This window comes from Sinocyclocheilus rhinocerous, unplaced genomic scaffold (genome assembly GCF_001515625.1).
Source record: "Sinocyclocheilus rhinocerous isolate Xijiao unplaced genomic scaffold, SAMN03320098_v1.1 scaffold3, whole genome shotgun sequence".
In the NCBI taxonomy this organism is placed as follows: Eukaryota; Metazoa; Chordata; class Actinopteri; order Cypriniformes; family Cyprinidae; genus Sinocyclocheilus; species Sinocyclocheilus rhinocerous.
The window spans coordinates 381,666-399,168 of record NW_015658759.1 but is presented as its reverse complement, the minus strand read 5'-3'; the positions used below and the strand labels follow the sequence as shown (position 1 = coordinate 399,168).

The following is a 17,503-nucleotide window of genomic DNA, read 5'->3' as shown; positions in this document are numbered from 1 at the left end:
TCTTCAAAATATCTAATTTTGTGTTCCACTAAAGAGTAAAAGTCAGATGGGTTTGGGGTGAGTAAGTGAAGAGAGAATTTTAATTTTTGGGTGAACTATCCTTTTAACTAGGGTTCTAGTTGAACACTCTTTCGACAAGGTAAATGAGCTTAATTGAATGCTTTACACCATTAAAACTGCCCCAGCAGAGAGGACACCAACCTGTGTGAGTGTGTTCCTACTGTAATGGCTTTTCAGTGTGTATATGAATGCAAACGACCCTCTTTTAAAAGCTCCCCCTCCCCACAAAACATCCATTAAGACATTTCATTTCACAGCCACAAAATGAGAGGGACTCCAATAAGTAACATATTAGACCACTTTAGCTGTATGGTCAACCCTGTTATGATGCAGAGAGTGGATTTCTTTGGATGTACGCACATGTTAAAGAATCATTTATATGCATAAAAACCTCAACCTCTGCCACTAAATAACGCTCTGGTTTAATTAGATTTGAAGGTCAGCGTGTGCTGATTGGAAAGAGCATGTTATATTATCATAAAACCCTTGGAAAAGTGTCAACATATTCTGATTTGACAGACCCTTATGTTTAATTCAATTGAAAAAGTGTGCATTAGTGCAAGCAAACCTTTCAACACATTTTTTGCATGGTTGTGTCACGTAGCCTAAAAAAGTACTTCATGTGATAAAATCTAAATTAACTAGTTTTGTTCAAGACAAAAATATGATTTAATATTACCGTATCAACAAGAGTACATTAGGTTAGATCCGTACATAAATGTAAAAGTTTACTTTTTTTTACACTATAATTATTTGATGAAACTATGCAGACAACCATAATGTAATGAACTAAAAAGTTAGATTTTTAAATATTAAATCTCATGCTCAACAAGTCTGCATTTATTTAATCAAAAAACAACAATATTGTGAAATATTATAACAATTTAAAATAACTGTTTTCTATTATTACATATATCTTAAGCTGAATCACTCGTCTTCAGTGTCACATGATCCTTCAGAAATCATTCTTATATGCTGATTTGCTGCTCAAGAAACATTTCTTATTATTAGCAATGTTGAAAATAGTTGTGCTGCTTAATATTTTTGTGGAAACCATGATTTTTTTCTCTCCAGGATTTCTTGATAAATTGAAAGTTCAAAAGAAAATAATTTATTTGAGACAGGAATTATTTGTAACATTATAAATGCATTTACTGTCACTTTTGATTAATTTAATGTATCCTTGCTGAATAAAATCATCAGTTTCTTTAAAAATATAACCATACACCTTTAAACTGTAGTGTTTGATCATGTTGTAAATAAATACAAATACTTATTAAATATAAAAACATTTTTGCAATGCAAACATAAGAGAATATTTGAACATGTCATGCAGAACTGCAAAGACAAATTAAAGTTTTGGCCTGTGCATTATTTGTATTTTGTACCCATAACTGAATGCAATGTTTGTGCCTGTAGCCTTTCATATTGCTTGAATGAATCGAGAAATAGTAAATAGTAGCCTAATAAAAAGTAGCCACATTCAAATTCAGCACTTCCAGTACAGTTCACTATATCTTTTGCACATAGTATGGTTCACATTAAATGTTTTCATAATGATTTGCTATGTAAATGTGTGGGTGAAATGGAGAAAACAGTTTCTACGCAGGGGTGTGTGTGTGTGTTTTCAGGGTGTTTGGGGGGGTCAGAAGGTGTTTGAAGGGTGACAGCTTGTGCTTTGATCATTAGAGGAAGAGGAAAGGACGATTCTTCATGGATTACACGATCAAACGCAGTGAAATGCACACAGACAAACAACCAAAAAAAAAAAGCACTCACTCTCTCACACACACAGAGCGACCGGAGATTTGCGAGTTCCACTCGACTGATAGTCTGACAGGTCTGACTAATCAATCACTCTCTCTTTTCCTCCATTCCCTGAATAAACGAAGGGAAAAAACATAAGTGGATCTCTCCCTCATTTCCAGTGAGTAAATTGTCACATATTAACCATAGCCCTTTTTTTTGCAAACACAAATGAAAAAAACTACAGAAACGAGTACAGCTTTATAATGTAAAATTATAATTATAATGTAAATGCTTCACTAATCAAGCAATTTACTTACAAAAGTATGTGGTTGATTGCTCCTAAGATATAAATATGCCATATAAAATACAATTAACATGACAGTACACAGAGACATTGTACACTGTTAACACAGAATAAAATACAGTTCACGAGCTGGGTATGCAATATTGTTCCAGGCAAGGAGTACAACTGTAATGAGCAGCTTAAATAAAATGAACATTTGATATGATGCTCATGACACAAAGTACATGATATTAACACCATACTCCAAAAATATCTGGAGTATGGAGACTATATAAAGAATTCTTTTCCTCCACGAAATGAAAAAATTAATTATTAATAATTGCGACTTTTTATCTAATACTGAATTTTGTTCTTACAATTGCGAGTTTACTGTAGTTAACAGAATTGTATGTCATAAACTCAGAATTACAAGAAAAAAGTTTTCTTTTTATTCTGTGGTGAAAACAAGCTTCCACAGAAGTAGTTACATTCAAAGTCAATCTGCAATCATTTCAACCTCTCAAACAGTAAATATAAACATGCACAAATAACTTCATACAGGAAAACCTGATTATGAAGTCCAACATAATCAGACGCATTAGTGTAAATGCTTATGTGCTTGTAAATATGTTGTAATGGGAGTGTGTGTGTGCTTCTCACTAAAGAATTCAGTGTGTTTTTCTCATTGTGAGCTGTAAACTCTCTCCACAGGAGTCTAACAACACCTCCCTGTGCCACTCAAAACACACAAACACTCTTGCTTGTTCTCTTGAAACCTGTGGTAACTGACCCGAGTCATTTTTATCATGGACTACACTGGTGTCTGGTAAAACCATTGATTTGGCAAACGAGGTCAAATCTGACTGTTGTTTACTTAAGACACAATATTGTCAGCAGACACCGCTGTGTTTGCCCACAAGTGGCTGCTGGCTTGTTAGTGGACATGTAATTTGTAAGTCTAAATGCTTGACAGCTTTAAAGCAGCACTATGTAACTTTTGGCGCTCTAGCGGTTAATAAACAGAACTGCACACATCCTGCCGAAGAACATTCGAACCGGAGCTACTTCTCTAAGTTTATGTCTATGGCGATTCACGCAGGTATGTGTTACTCCGCAGCGGTGACGACCCGACCAGGCTACAATAGTCCAAATATAAGTAGGCTACTTATTATAAGTGTACCGTAGTGATTCGGAATAAGACTAAAACGAGGTTTGGAAGATGAATTCATGATGTACTCGCTCATTATATACATTTAGCAAATTTTGAACACAGAAAAAGTTACATAGTGCTGCTTTAATCCTAAAAATAACTACACTATAAAAAGTGAAAATGTGCAGTTGATAACTTAAAAGAATGTGATCTCTAAAATGACTATTTTGGTGTAACATATAGTCACATATGTTGATGTAACAAATTCATCATATTCCATAACATTTTGGACATTAATAAACCTGTTAAATTAGATGTTACCACATTAAGCACATTTTAAGCTACAAGCCAACTATTATTTCTGTGTACACATAAAAAAAAACAGCAGTACAAAACTAGATTTGATTTTGATTTGAAACTTGTTTTAATTCATACTGATGCTCATATTAGATTACATTATTTACATTTTGGCAATATATTGTGACCACTGTCAAACTTTCATTTACAACTAAGTGCTTGTACATTGCAAATGGATGTATCATATGACTAACTGTCCAACAAATCCTTTACTGAGTTCATGTTAGATGCCCTTTAAATAAAATGTTGCCCTTTACCTGAGATATTACTTACATTCAAAGTATAATTTAATATCATCCATTCCTAAACTGGCACTGAGACCCATCTCCATTAAAGTTTTAACATCTCGTATATGAGAGGAGCCAATATTAGTTTTTATCATTTGATTTCCCTGGTTTTCTAAATCTGTGTCCCTCTCAGTTGCCTTTGGCAAATGGAAAAACTCTTCATTTAGCTTTGCTGATCACTTTTTGTTCATTAACTCAAGTGAACTGTACATTTTTTCCCCCGTCTGTTTAGATTTCTCTAAGACTAACCCACAGACCACAATTCACAGTTTCTGGCATTTTGTTTTAAAATATTTTAAACTCAAAGAAAGCATGAAGGAAGAATTTAATTAAGCAACCGAATAAGTCTATATTCATTGTATTCAATTAACGTTAATTAGTTAATTTGCAACGTCCCGTGCAAAGAAAGTACATTTGATAGTCGATCTGATCGGTAGGTCAATTGGTGTGATATGAAAATTGGGTGATGAAACGAAAATAAGAGATACAGTGTAAAAATGTTTTGTCAGGTCAGCTAAAATGTGTTTCATGTAGTAAAATTTAAATGAACAGATTTTAATCAAAGAAAAAATACTTTAATATGACTGAATCAACCTGAATACATTAGGTTACACCAATAAAAAGACTATACATGTACAGTCGATATTTAGTGAAATACAAAGGTTACACAAAGGTTTAAATGTTTCCACCCACATAATTGTGGCTCCTCAACTAATTATTATTTATACACCCATGGTCATATTTATACAGAGGTAAGTAGTGCTTTTCTAACAGCTGTGGTACATGTTGTTATATTGAAACTTGGCATGTAAATATAAACAATAAATTATAGGTGTTTATTTATTGACAAAATAAACACATTTATTAAAGTGCACTTTATTAACAGTATGATCTATAAATAATGTACTTTGTAAGATAAGCATGATAAATAAGACTGAAAACACAAAACAAGGATTAATGAAACAAAAGTAAAAGTAAATGATTTAAAAGCTTTCTAAAATCAGTTTGTATTCAATAGACAATGACACTATAATTTCCTCTAGCTTCCCTTCTTATTCAACTCTCTCCAACCATGTTAAAGTGGTGATTAGGTGTTAACTAATCTCCACTGTCCAGGGTGTGAGCAGCTCCTCTTTCCTTCACAGAAAGCAAAAGAGAAAAAGAAATGGTTCCAAAAATAATATTTGTGCTGCAATTCAGTATTTTTTTAATGATCTTTCTTTGTTCATGAAATCATTAATACTTGACAATTTTATTGAATTGATGCAACCTAAATGTGCCAACTGTAAAATTATTTAAGTTCTCATTATTTTAATGTGAAACACATCAATCATTCTGAAGATAAAGGTGAGAAATAGAGTTAGGGAGGCAAAAAAATAAACTTTATTTAAAGAATTTTTTCGCTCTAATAAATGGATGTGCTTCTATTACTCAAGACACAAATGAGGTTGGCTTCCAGGGGACCGCTGGAGATCAGTTGTATTTAACCTCCTGTGCCTGCCTTTCTTGATCGCTCTCTTTTTCTTACATGCTCTCATTAGAAATGTCAGTTTCTTAGGAAATACCCTAAAAGCAGTAACTTAGAGATATGATGACTTATGACGTTTTTTTCCCCCCTCCAACAAACGCTAAATTTATGGCTATTATATTGGTTGTGATAACATAACATAACCCAACCCTCATCTTTTTCTTGCAGTCCTTCAGCCCATCCCCCTTGAGAAACCTCAGCTGAAGTCTCGTCCTTTCCTTCTCTTCCTCCCCCTCGCCTCCACCACTTCCCCTTCATTTCAGTAAAATAGATTTTTCAATTATGCGTAGAGTGGAGGGAAACGTCTCCCATCTCAGGGCTTGACCCCATTTGGGTGCTGAGTTTTCCTTGGGCAAATTGACACACTTAACTCCTACTCTTACAATAATCGGGCCAGATGAAGGCCTCTCATCATAAAACCAGACGTATAACGCTCAGGCAATCAATGAGGCAACCAATACTTTATTGAACATGAACGCATTACACTTGCTTGTGTTTAAATGAAGTTTGTGGTATTTTACTGCAGATTTACCACAAATCACTTTTAAATCAAATTTCAATATCTCTACTGGGTTTCCTTCTCTGGTCAAGGACTGATAATCTTTCATATGCACTAATATGAAACGCTGGATGAATTAGTTATACAATTTGTGTGTAAAGTCTTAAAAATAAAACAGATTTTTATATTTTATAAAGGAAATGTGAGCGATGCTGCAGTATTCTGGTTGGTTGCAAGGTCATTGCTATACGGTTGGTAAGGTGTTAGCATACAGCTGTGAGGTTGCTAGGGTGTTCTGGTTGGTTGCTAGCAGTGATATTATCATGAATAAAAATTCAAATGAAAACGATTTTTTTTTTTTTACTGTATTAAAACAAAAAGAAAAACTGAAATTAAACTAAAATTCATTTTTATGAATCCTAAACTAAGCTAAAATAAGAAAAATATGGGCACATTTATTGTAGTTTACTAAAGCAATAAGCCCCAAGAAGCTGTGGTTTACAGTGAATTTATAACAGCTAAGGGCTGTTGTTAGGCACGACGCGAAGCTTAGCTGTTATAAATTCATTGTAAACCAGGGCTTCACGGGGCTTATTGCTTTTATAAAACAGTTATTCCATATATGTAGCAAGGTTTCACAAAATAAAACAGAGCAAATAAAGTGTAATGATATTAATAAAAACAGTATTCTTCCACCAAACAATGTAGTTCCTCAGAATCAGTTGTGGTTTGCAACAAAGTGGTTGCCAAGCAACACACAAAGTAAACAAAGGTGTATGTTTGTAGAGTAATTTACAACAGCTTCGAAAGTGGCTCAACCAATCAGAAACAAGGACCGGAACTATCCGTTTTATAAATGGAATGTTACAAAACCTATAACGAAACGGTACATAGGCTATTCCAACAATCAAATATTGTTGGAATATGTACAAGAAAATACTATATCAGTCTTTCTACTTCAAAATTTCACATTTAATTGTTTTACTTGCAGTTTCTTTGTAATTATTTGTGAAATTAACTAGCAATTTGAAAATTGGTTCTATAACATTTTTTGTGTAGACAATGCCACTGTCTAAATAAACTAAAAACATACAATAATATGCTGACAAAATAAAAAAAATTAAATATAAATTAAATCCAAATTAAACATTTAAACTATAGTAACCATATAGTAATAATAGCTCATCTGCATAAAATTTGTTGCATCACTCATGTTGCTGGACAACTCAATTAAATAAAATATGAATTACTTCAGGTCACCTGCAAATCATTATCAGCATCCCTGTAGAAAGCTCCACTAATAAAATTAAATATATTCAAAGTGAATCTTAAAACAGCATGCACGCACTGGCAAAAACACAATCACTGCTGTCCAGTAAATGAGATACAAAGGTATAGTTTGTTGTCTGCATTTCCTGATCAGTGATTCAACGCCTCAGGTTATTAAAGGCAGCTTAGGGGCTGAGTATCGGTCTCTCTCTCGCTCTCTCTGTGTGTGTGTGTGTGAGGGCTAAAGGGGAATTGATTGCCTCCGGCCATGTTTAACATGCTCTAACAGAGACCAGATACGGTGAGACGTGAGTCAGATGAACACATAAACTCACACACAAAGGGTGAAGCAGACCAATGGTTGGACTCTCGTCCTCTGCCCCTCACCCTCCCTCTCTCTCTCCCTCTCTGAGTGGGAGCAGCTTGAGACTGGGCGGATAGTAATTATGGGGGAGTCACGGTTCACGCGGTCCACACCCCTCCCATTGTCTCCAAGTGTGTGCGTGTATGTGTGGAGTACATTGAGAGAAAGTGCGTGGTGGGTAACATGCTGTAAGGGCGTGCTGACAGCAGCATCTGGACAACAGTGGGTGTTGAAAAAGCTCTCGCACGCGCACACGGCGACACACACTCACACGGGGCTGCAGAGCAGAGAGGTTCATGCCATCTTGTGGTCAGTGAACACAACGCATGTGGGTCATCTCTGTTATGCAGCAGCCTATATTTCTACATCACATACTGCATGTCTTTATATACTTTAAACATAATTTAATCAAATGTATACATTTCTCAGGGATTAAAGTTCTCCGTCGCTACGACGGATTTCCGTTAATTGCAGCGAGTCTACGACGGATTTCCGTCAATTGGAAAAAATGAGAGGAAAAGAAACATTTAGCGCATTGTTGTTGTACCAAAAACCATTCCGTCAATTTGAAAAAAAATTAGGGGAAAAGAAACATGTAGCGCATTGTTGTTGTTGTTGTTCTGCCGGCACACCAAAAATCATCCCCGCCACGGCTGCAGCTTCTCAGTGACAACATAACGCCGCTCGCATCATTCACAGTCGGGTTATTAGCAGAGAACACAGAGCAGAACTTGAATTTCGGCGCGGGATTGCGGCTATTAATAACAATTCTACTCATTCCCGCAGGTTCCGCGCTTATAACGCGATGACAGATGACGGAACGTATCATTTGCAGGTGCTTTTGAGTCTTGAGAACTCACTCGCGGGCTCTCGTTTTCTGTGCGCCCACAGATCTCGATAAGGAGAGTGACAGATTTTAATAGTTATTAAGGGAGTTTGCAAATGTGATATTGATTTAATACAACAGTTCAGTAAACAAGTACTGCCTGATTTTGCTCTATTTCTTCAACGAAAATAGTTCCAAATATAGTAACAGCTCAGCTGCTGCATCTCTAAAAGCAAACACAACGGTGTTTAATTCATTCAATGAAAGTGCGTTATTGAACGAATCTAGTGAGTCAGTGATTCATGATTACCCATTCATAAAGAAAGTCACTTGCTTCATTCCTGAATGAATCAGGTGTTCGAACGAATCAATTGAATGAATGATTCATATGGCGTTATTTTACTGTCAAATGTGGAGAGCACACTGTTGTAGCGCGAAAGTACAGTGCTATGATGCGCGAGCACGAATCTCTCCGCTCGCACGCGGATTGCCTTTGCTCTCGCACTAAACCGGACGCCCGTTCTCAGATATGCGCTGCTCTCTCCCAGAGAGTGTGTGCGCACTTAAAACCTGTCCGTTGCAATCGCGAATCTCTCCTCTGCTCAAAGTGTGCCTGTGTGCAGGCTCAAACTGTGTCCTTTGCACTTGCAAATCTCTCCGTGCTCTTGCGCTAGAAATAAATTATTTTCGCACCTGCAATGTAAAAAATAAGTGTCATTTTAACTGTAAAATTTTGTAAATACGCTACGAAAAAAAACTGTTAATAGGTTAACAGTAAGTTCCCGTACTATATACAGGGAAAAACTGTAAAATATCAAACCAGACATTTCTCATTAGTTTAGTTATTATTGTGTTATAGAGGGGTTTGACCAACCAGTTAGACAGACAGATTACTAGGTTATTTATTTGCACAAATCATCCAAGCACCAGCCAGTTCTAATATACTTTTGATTAATATGACTAAATATTAAATTGTAACAAAATTAAAGATCCATCTTTGATTGTCAAAAGAATTCCAGCTAATTAGATTTCACGTAGCATTTTTAACGGTCAGTCATGGAAGTCTGATATGTTGATAACTTTTGACAACGTTTAATCCAGGTGCGAAAAGAATCAATTTCTAGCGCAAGAGCACGGAGAGATTTGCGAGTGCAAAGGACACAGTTTGAGCCTGCACACGGGCACACTTTGAGCACGAGGAGAGATTCGCGATTGCAACGGACAGGTTTTAAGTGCGCACACACTCTCTGGGAGAGAGCAGCGCATATCTGAGAACGGGCGTCCGGTTTAGTGCGAGAGCAAAGGCAATCCGCGTGCGAGCGGAGAGATTCGCACTCGCGCATCATAGCAATGTACTTTCGCGCTACAACAGAGCGCTCTCGACATTTGACAGTAAAATAACGCCATAGATTTAGTGATAAAATTAGTGACTTGCCGCCACCTGCTGGCGGATTTAGTTTCATTTTTAGCGTATAATCTCAGTTATTTAAATCATTTAATATTTCTGTATTCATAATTTTATATTAAAAACATTAATCTCCACATGAATGTATGAATTTAATTGCACTCATGCCACCTCTGAGCCTCATTAAACGTCTGAAAATGTACCTACAAGCCACTTTTGTGTTCTTCTGTGCCACCTCTGTAGTACAAATTAATTTTTTATTAATACTAATTTCATATGATTGGTAACTTATTTGTCTTATTCTACTTCTTATTGTTTTAAATAGAAATTTTAAAAAGCTTTTAAACATACATTTTTGAATTTGACAGATTAAAATGATGCCATTACAAAGGTAAAAAGAAAATACCCCTGTAAGTCACTTTAAGGAGTCAAATGTCACCTCATATTAGGAAGGATCATTTTTGATCAGAACTTTTGATTATTGATCAGAAGGTGCTCCTAAATTTTTGAAATTAGGAGGACAAGAGCTCCTAAAAATAAAAGTAAGCATAGAGTCATGTGTAACTGTATATTAGATCCGTGCATGAGGTCTTAAAGAGACAGCAGCCTAAATAAACCTCCTGCTGCCTTTCATTATACAGTGAAGACTAACCAGTGTTATTTTACAGTTGAATAGATTATAGTTAGACCTAACTGAAAAAATTAAAGTACTGTTCATTTAATTTGTATCTTGTTATTGTTTGTGTTTTTGATTGTCATTAATTTATTTGTTCTTATTTTATTATTTATATTTACTTGTCTTTTTTAGTTAAAATAAATTCAATTCTGAGTGCACCTGATTCTTGGGAGGGGAGGGGACGTGGTCCATGAGAAATAGTCCTGCCACCACAGCTGGAAAAAATCCTAGGAAACACTGCATACATTTAATAAAATTAGAAAAATGCTATTACAAAGGTAAAAAGAAAATGCCCCTGTAAATCCCTTTGAGTCAAATGTCACCTCATATTAGGAAGGCTAATTTTTGATCAGAATTTTTTATTATTGATCAGAAGGTGCTCCTAATTTTTTTAAATTAGGAGGACAAGCGCTCCTAATTACAAGAAAAAACTGCTCTTAAACTGGGTGTGTGACAGGTATGGCTGTGGAATGGGGTTTGGCTGAGGAAAAATTTTCAGTCAAAATATTTTTTGCTTTAACCCCTGATTTCTACATCACATGTTTTAACATACTGGATACAATATTAAAGATCCATTTTAAATAATTATATAAAATTCATACACTTCCGCATCACATCATGTATGACTTTATATACTTTATAATAAAGATACTTTTTAAATAATTTAATAAAATGTATACATATCTACAACACATATGTCTGTATAATGAATAACATATTTAAGTCGCATCCTATAAAATGTAAATCATGTTAGTTTTACACAATTAACAGATAAATCAAGGGGTGAATTTAAAGCAACTTTTGCTTGTATTATTATTATTAACAAAGTTTGTAAGTGTTAATGTATTTTTAGAAATGCTTTATTAAAATTACAACACAAGTATATTTACTTTTTAAAAGTTACAGAGCTGAAAACATAGTACGGGAGACACTGGGAGAGTGAAATGTAAAAAAAGCTACAAATGTGATTCACTTAGCTGTTTAGTGTTTACATCAAGAAATTCTGCAGTTTTCCATGTTTTAAGTTTTACCACAGACAAATGACAGAATTAAGGCTTAATTATAGTGGAACATGCTATTTTGGAGACATATTGTCATATGTTTCATTTGGCTTTGAGTTTAATCCATAAATAATGCAAATTTCCATAATTGTTTCAGGGCCAACACTGTGGGATTAGAGATTCCAGTAAAAATGTTGGAGGAAAAAAAACAGAACATGCTAGAACTGTAAAAGAGAAAATAATATGTATGAAGCAACACAGAACAATCCGACAAACTATAAGATTATCAACTAGACTTCTGCTTCTTTCTTTTTGTCTCACATTTAATGAACATCCAAAGGTGTAAATAATACTGCAGATTGTGTTAGTTTGCAGTGTAGGCTCCAACAAAGTGATACGGTAAAAAAAACTTGCAAACACACAAAAGTATGAGTGTACAAATTGCTAGAAAGTGCAATTAGTACCATCCAAAACGTTGCACACAGTGTGAAACTTATCATGAGAACAACTTATTTTTCTTTGTAATACACAGAGCTAATGCACTCCAGCACATGAAGCTGTTTTATGTTGTGTTGATCATTCAGTTCCATGTTACTCTAAGTTTGTGCTCAGCAAAAGGAAACCTATTAAGAAATGTAATAAAGCGTAATGCACTCTCCTATTATTACTGGATCTTCTTTGTATATGAATTAAAGACAAATGCTCAAAAGAAAACCAAACTTTAGCTCGCACTGCATTTGTTCAGTCCTTAATTTAATCAGTTCTTTATATGTCTTGTCTCCATGTTAACTTTTGTAATATTTTTCAGATATTACATGCCGTTCTTTTTCCCCACCAACGGTCCAGAGTTTACTTAATTTTTCACATCACAGTGGAGTCAGCTTTCTTAATCGCGGCTTGTGTACTGCAAATACATACGTTATCATACATACGAGTATCATCACTGTGTCTGTCACGCGACTCTGTTCCCCTTTCAGGCTTGAACTGATGGTAAAACTAAGGACATTTTGTACTGTCTTTACATTTATGTTTAATAATGATCTTTAAAATAGCATCATATGACCCCTTTAATATATTACACTGTAGAAATTACATGTCAACTACCCATTTTTTAAAAATAAACCATAATGAAAGCATTGCAATGACATTTGTGTAACACAGCCACCCTGAAATGAAGGATCTACAACCTCTTTGAAGAACTATGACAACATCATGCAGCACCATCATCAGTAATATTGCGACAAATGGCATTGTAATGTTAGCATGACAAATGAGTGTGATAGTATAACACACACCACTGTCAGTGAGAGTTAATTTGAGATTGTCTGACAACGCCTGCAGCAGTGAATAAGCATATTAGGAGATGTAATTAACCATGAGACGGTGCGGTGCACAACTGGTGATCTCTCGAAGCACAAGACAGATGGACACTGGAGATGGAGATTTCATTTGGAATAAATAAAGGCGGTGAGCAGAGCTAAAGACAATGAGATGCAAGAAAAAAAAAGATGGAGGAAAGAGAAAGAAACAAATAAGAGAAAAGAGAGAAACGAGAGAAAGAGAGAGAGAGAGAGAGAGAGGGAGGCACCAGCCAACACTTAATTAGCTGTCATCAGCTCAGCACCACAGAGAAAAGAGAGTGACTAATAATTAATGATAAAAATGAGACGAGGAAAGGGAGAGAAACACACAAAAGGAGGGGGAGAGGGGTTAAAGAGTAGAGGAGAGATGGGGGAGTTCGAAAGTGAGAGTAAGAAAGGGAGAACTGATTTGAAACCAGAACTAAAGCCCCGGGGTCATTAAAGTCAATGAGACAAGCGTGCGTGTGAGAAATGAGAGACTGAGCCTTTAAAATCAAACGGTAGGTAATTGCCTGGCTTAACCTAGCCTGAAGCTCCAGGCCATATGATGTCAGGAAGAGAAATGAAGGAGAGCGGTGCAAGAACCAATCCTGAAGGGTTCCAAATTTGTAATGTCATCTGCATAAACACAAAATATTAGTCTGCAAAGTCATAGTTTTTTTCCATTGGCCATTGTCATAATTAACAATAATTTTGTAATAAATTATCATTAAAATATAATATAATAGTGTTTTATCTCAATTCTATATATATATTTTTTCAAACATTTCATTTACATAGTTAAATGAATTTCAATTAAGTAGTTTTAGAGGTCTTTACAAACTAATAGGAAGTAATCTCATAGTTTTAAAAAACTACAGTGTTGGGAAAAAAATCAAACAAATAATTTCAATCAAATGCTTGTATGTAGTTCTAATTTATTATAGTTTTAATCTGCTCAATATTGATATTATACGCCATGAAAAGTATTATTCACAAATGCAGTGATCACTTTAAGAGTGACTAGTTAATTGTTTTGCTGTGTAAATTAAATTTTCTTTTAATTAGCTACAGCATGTTTGCAGCATGCCAAAGGGTATATTGAGAAAAACATGACAAACGTTATGCATGAGGAAACGGATACACAGGATTTGGCTATCCTACAGAGGAGGTACTGAAAGACCCTTTATTTGTTTAGCTGAGTGTGTGTGTGTGTGTGTGTGTGTGTGTGTGAAGGGAATATTGTAAAATCAATGTGTTTGTCTACGGATGCAAGGCTAATTGGAGGTGTGTGGACTGCACTGAAGCACATATGCCACACAGAGCGGTGCTGAGCCAATAACTCAGCAGGAAATGGTACTGACAGATGAGCACAGAGAAAGAGAGAGAGAGAGAGAGAGAGAAAGAGAATGAAGCACACTCATAACTGTGTATTTTAGATGCCCTACATCTATTTTAGGATATACACAATTACTTAATGAGTTAAATGAAGTACTTAATGAGTTCTGAGGTTAGTTACTACTGTGATCCCAATAACAGCCTTGCAGTTTGGTGATTTGTCCAAGTACAACGCATGACTAAATTATACTTCATGATCTATAAAGATGCTACTTGGAAGACCTAATGAAATCAGCTTTGTGGTTTTTAGGCCATCTATTTGCTACAGTGTACTCCAAAAGGTTGGCAAAATAAACCTTTAGCAGATATGCACATTACAGATGTACAGTCTTTCTCTTCTGGGACAATGGACCAAAACTAGTAATGATCTTGTAGTGGCACAAAACAAATTTTCTATTCAATAACTTACTTAGTATTTTTGTCTTGTTTCTAGGGGGGAAAAAACCAAATTAAGTGCATTTTGCTTAAAACAAGTAAAATTATCTGCCAATGGGGTAAAGTAAAATACTCTTGTTTTAAGAATATTTTACTTACCCCCCTGGAAACAAGACTAAATATCTTAAGTCATTTGGCTTATCTAGTAAAAGTATCTTGATTTAATTTTAAGATATTTTGACTAGAAACAAGACGAAAATACTAAGTAAGTTATTGAAAAGAAAATTTGTTTTGTGCCACTACAAGATCATTACTAGTTTTGGTCCATTGTCCCAGAAGAGAAAGACTGCACATCTGTAATGTGCATATCTGCTAAAGTTTTAAAACAAGTAAAATGATCTGCCAGTGGGGTAAGTAAAATACTCTTGTTTTAAGAATATTTTACTTACCCCACTGGCAGATAATTTTACTTGTTTTAAGCAAAATGCACTTAATTTGTTTTTTCCCCCCTGGAAACAAGACTAAATATCTTAAGTCATTTGGCTTATCTAGTAAAAGTATCTTGATTTAAGATATTTAAAGATATTTTGACTAGAAACAAGACAAAAATACTAAATAAGATAAGCCATTTTTTGCAGTGAAAACACTCTAGAATAAAAGTGTTCCCTTCAAATATATTACACTCTAAAAAAAGCTGGGTTGTTTCAACCCAACTTTGGCTCAAATATGGATTAACCCAACTTTTGGGTTAAAAATTTAATTGAAAAATATGGGTGTGTGCAGATTTGACCCAAAGTTGTGTTGAAACAACCCAGCATTTTTTTTAGAGTGTAAAAATACCACCTGCCAACAGCAAAATGGCAAATTATGGCAAAACAAGGCCTTTACACCTCTACGTCCAGCATCTCAAAATGACTCGATGACAAAACATTTGTTAAATGAAATTTCTAAACTTAAAGTACTATTTTTTTTTTTTTTTGTGATGTCATTATTTAATTGGAAATGTATACTGAGTGACCACTATGGTTAATTAGTTTATGTTTTATGGAATTTCTGGGTCAGCACGTCATGGTCTCAGTTAGTTTCCAGTTCATGTCCACATACCTTCAGTTTCTCTATGGAGTGTTGCTCTCACAAAGTACTACAGCAATGCTACAGTAGAATGTATCAAATGGCAATCTCGTGACACACAGCCAAAAACATTCTATTACCACAATACACGTGGAAGAAAAATGTAGTTACCTATAGTAAAGACTCTTTCAGCTGCACTTGAAGTTGTTTAACATTTCTTCATTGCTGGCAATCGATAGGCTATAGGACGCGTCTGCAGATTTATTTCAGTGAACTGTAGGTAAATATCTAATTAATTCAGTGCTCTTTTGATCTTCTGTGTACTAAATTGTCGCGTACTGTTCTTTTGAGTGAGAAACCGCTACAAACAACTCGTAAGTCCGATTCAGTTAGCAAATGATTCAAACTGAATCGCAAACAGACGGTTGTGCTGACCCATATATATATAGAAAAAAGACTCACCCCAGGTTTCACATACAAGGCTTAAGTCTAGTCCCAGACTAAAATGCATGTCTGAGCTGTTTTAACTGAAAGAAACTTGCACTGACATATCTTAAAATATATCAGTGCCATTGTTTTGTCTCAAGATGCACACCAGTAATGTTTTTTCTAAGGAGCGTTTATAAAAGATACTTAATTGAACTATGGCCTAGTCCAGGGGTGGCGAACTCCGGTCCTGGAGAGCCCTGCAGAGTTCAGCTCCAACCCTAATTAAAACTCACCTGCCTGTAGCTTCCTAGTAACTGTTCAGACCTTGATTAGCTTGTTCAGGTGTGTTTGATTAGGGTTGAAGCAAAACTCTGCAGGGCTGCGGCTCTCCAGGACCGACGTTTAGTCTAAGCCCTGACTGTGAAACCAGGCTTCAAAGGTCTAATTCCTACACAAATCTTTTTGGTAATAATTTTGCATGCTGCACACATATTGTAAGTAAAATGTATTTGAATAAAATACTGCATGCTGACCACTTACTGTCAAATTTAATTACTGGGCCAATTTTGCTTGGTTTTTAAAAAAAGTTAAGTCCAGATTTGAACCCAGGTAACACCAGACTAACATGCTTTATAATCTATTGAATAAATAATTTAATTATTCACTCACTTGTTTGTTCCTGAATGAATCAGTGTTTTGAACGAATCAGTTGAATAAACAATTCCAAGACTCACTTACGAAGACAGCCACCGGTGTAACTACCGGTGACCGGGAGGTGACATGTTCAGTTCACTTAGTTTTGTCGTGGGCGCGGCCATGAGATATTAATTTGAGGGAACGTCATATTAACCCGTGGGAACGTGATATTATGCCGTGGCCACGAGATCATTTTGTCGAGGTAATGACATCCATTTCTCGTGGCCACGAGTTTAATGCGTAAACAAACCTGCATGACCATAGCAACCCGGGATTATCAGAGATGGATTCATTAATATTTTAATTTGAATTAAGAAATTATTATATTATTTATTATAGAAATTATTACATTATTAAATTATTATATTAACCATAGGCCTTGGCTACCGTATTACATGCGATAGTCAGCATTCAAATGAAGTTTATCATGAATAAATGTTACATAAAGTGCATGATATAAAATAGGCCTACAAGAAAAAATGTTATCCATCCTACAGTCTTGTAAGTCCATTAACTGATCGTCTTTTCCCCGTAATATTTGTATATTATTATTATTATTATTAGCCTATTATTATTGGTTATATTTTTATATTCATTTATATTCATTTTTCCCTTCATTTCGATCTCTTTACTTAACGTTCTGAATACTTTTGTAAATAATAGCCTACTGTAAATGCTCGACATGCCAATAAAGCTTTGATTATGTTGACTGGAATTTATGCTGGAACGCAGTTTAAATT

At 35.1% G+C, this 17,503-nt stretch overlaps 1 protein-coding gene across 1 annotated transcript in view; it reads right to left on the bottom strand.

Annotated features, from left to right (window-relative positions):
• Positions 1-4,984: 4,984 nt before the first annotated feature.
• LOC107722924 (MICAL-like protein 2) overlaps positions 4,985-17,503 on the bottom strand; it is a 53,031-nt gene continuing 40,512 nt past the window's right edge. Inside the window, exon 16 of the mRNA XM_016531421.1 lies at positions 4,985-5,023. Coding sequence (XP_016386907.1) covers positions 4,985-5,023 — 39 coding nt within the window. The remainder of the gene's footprint in view (positions 5,024-17,503) is intronic.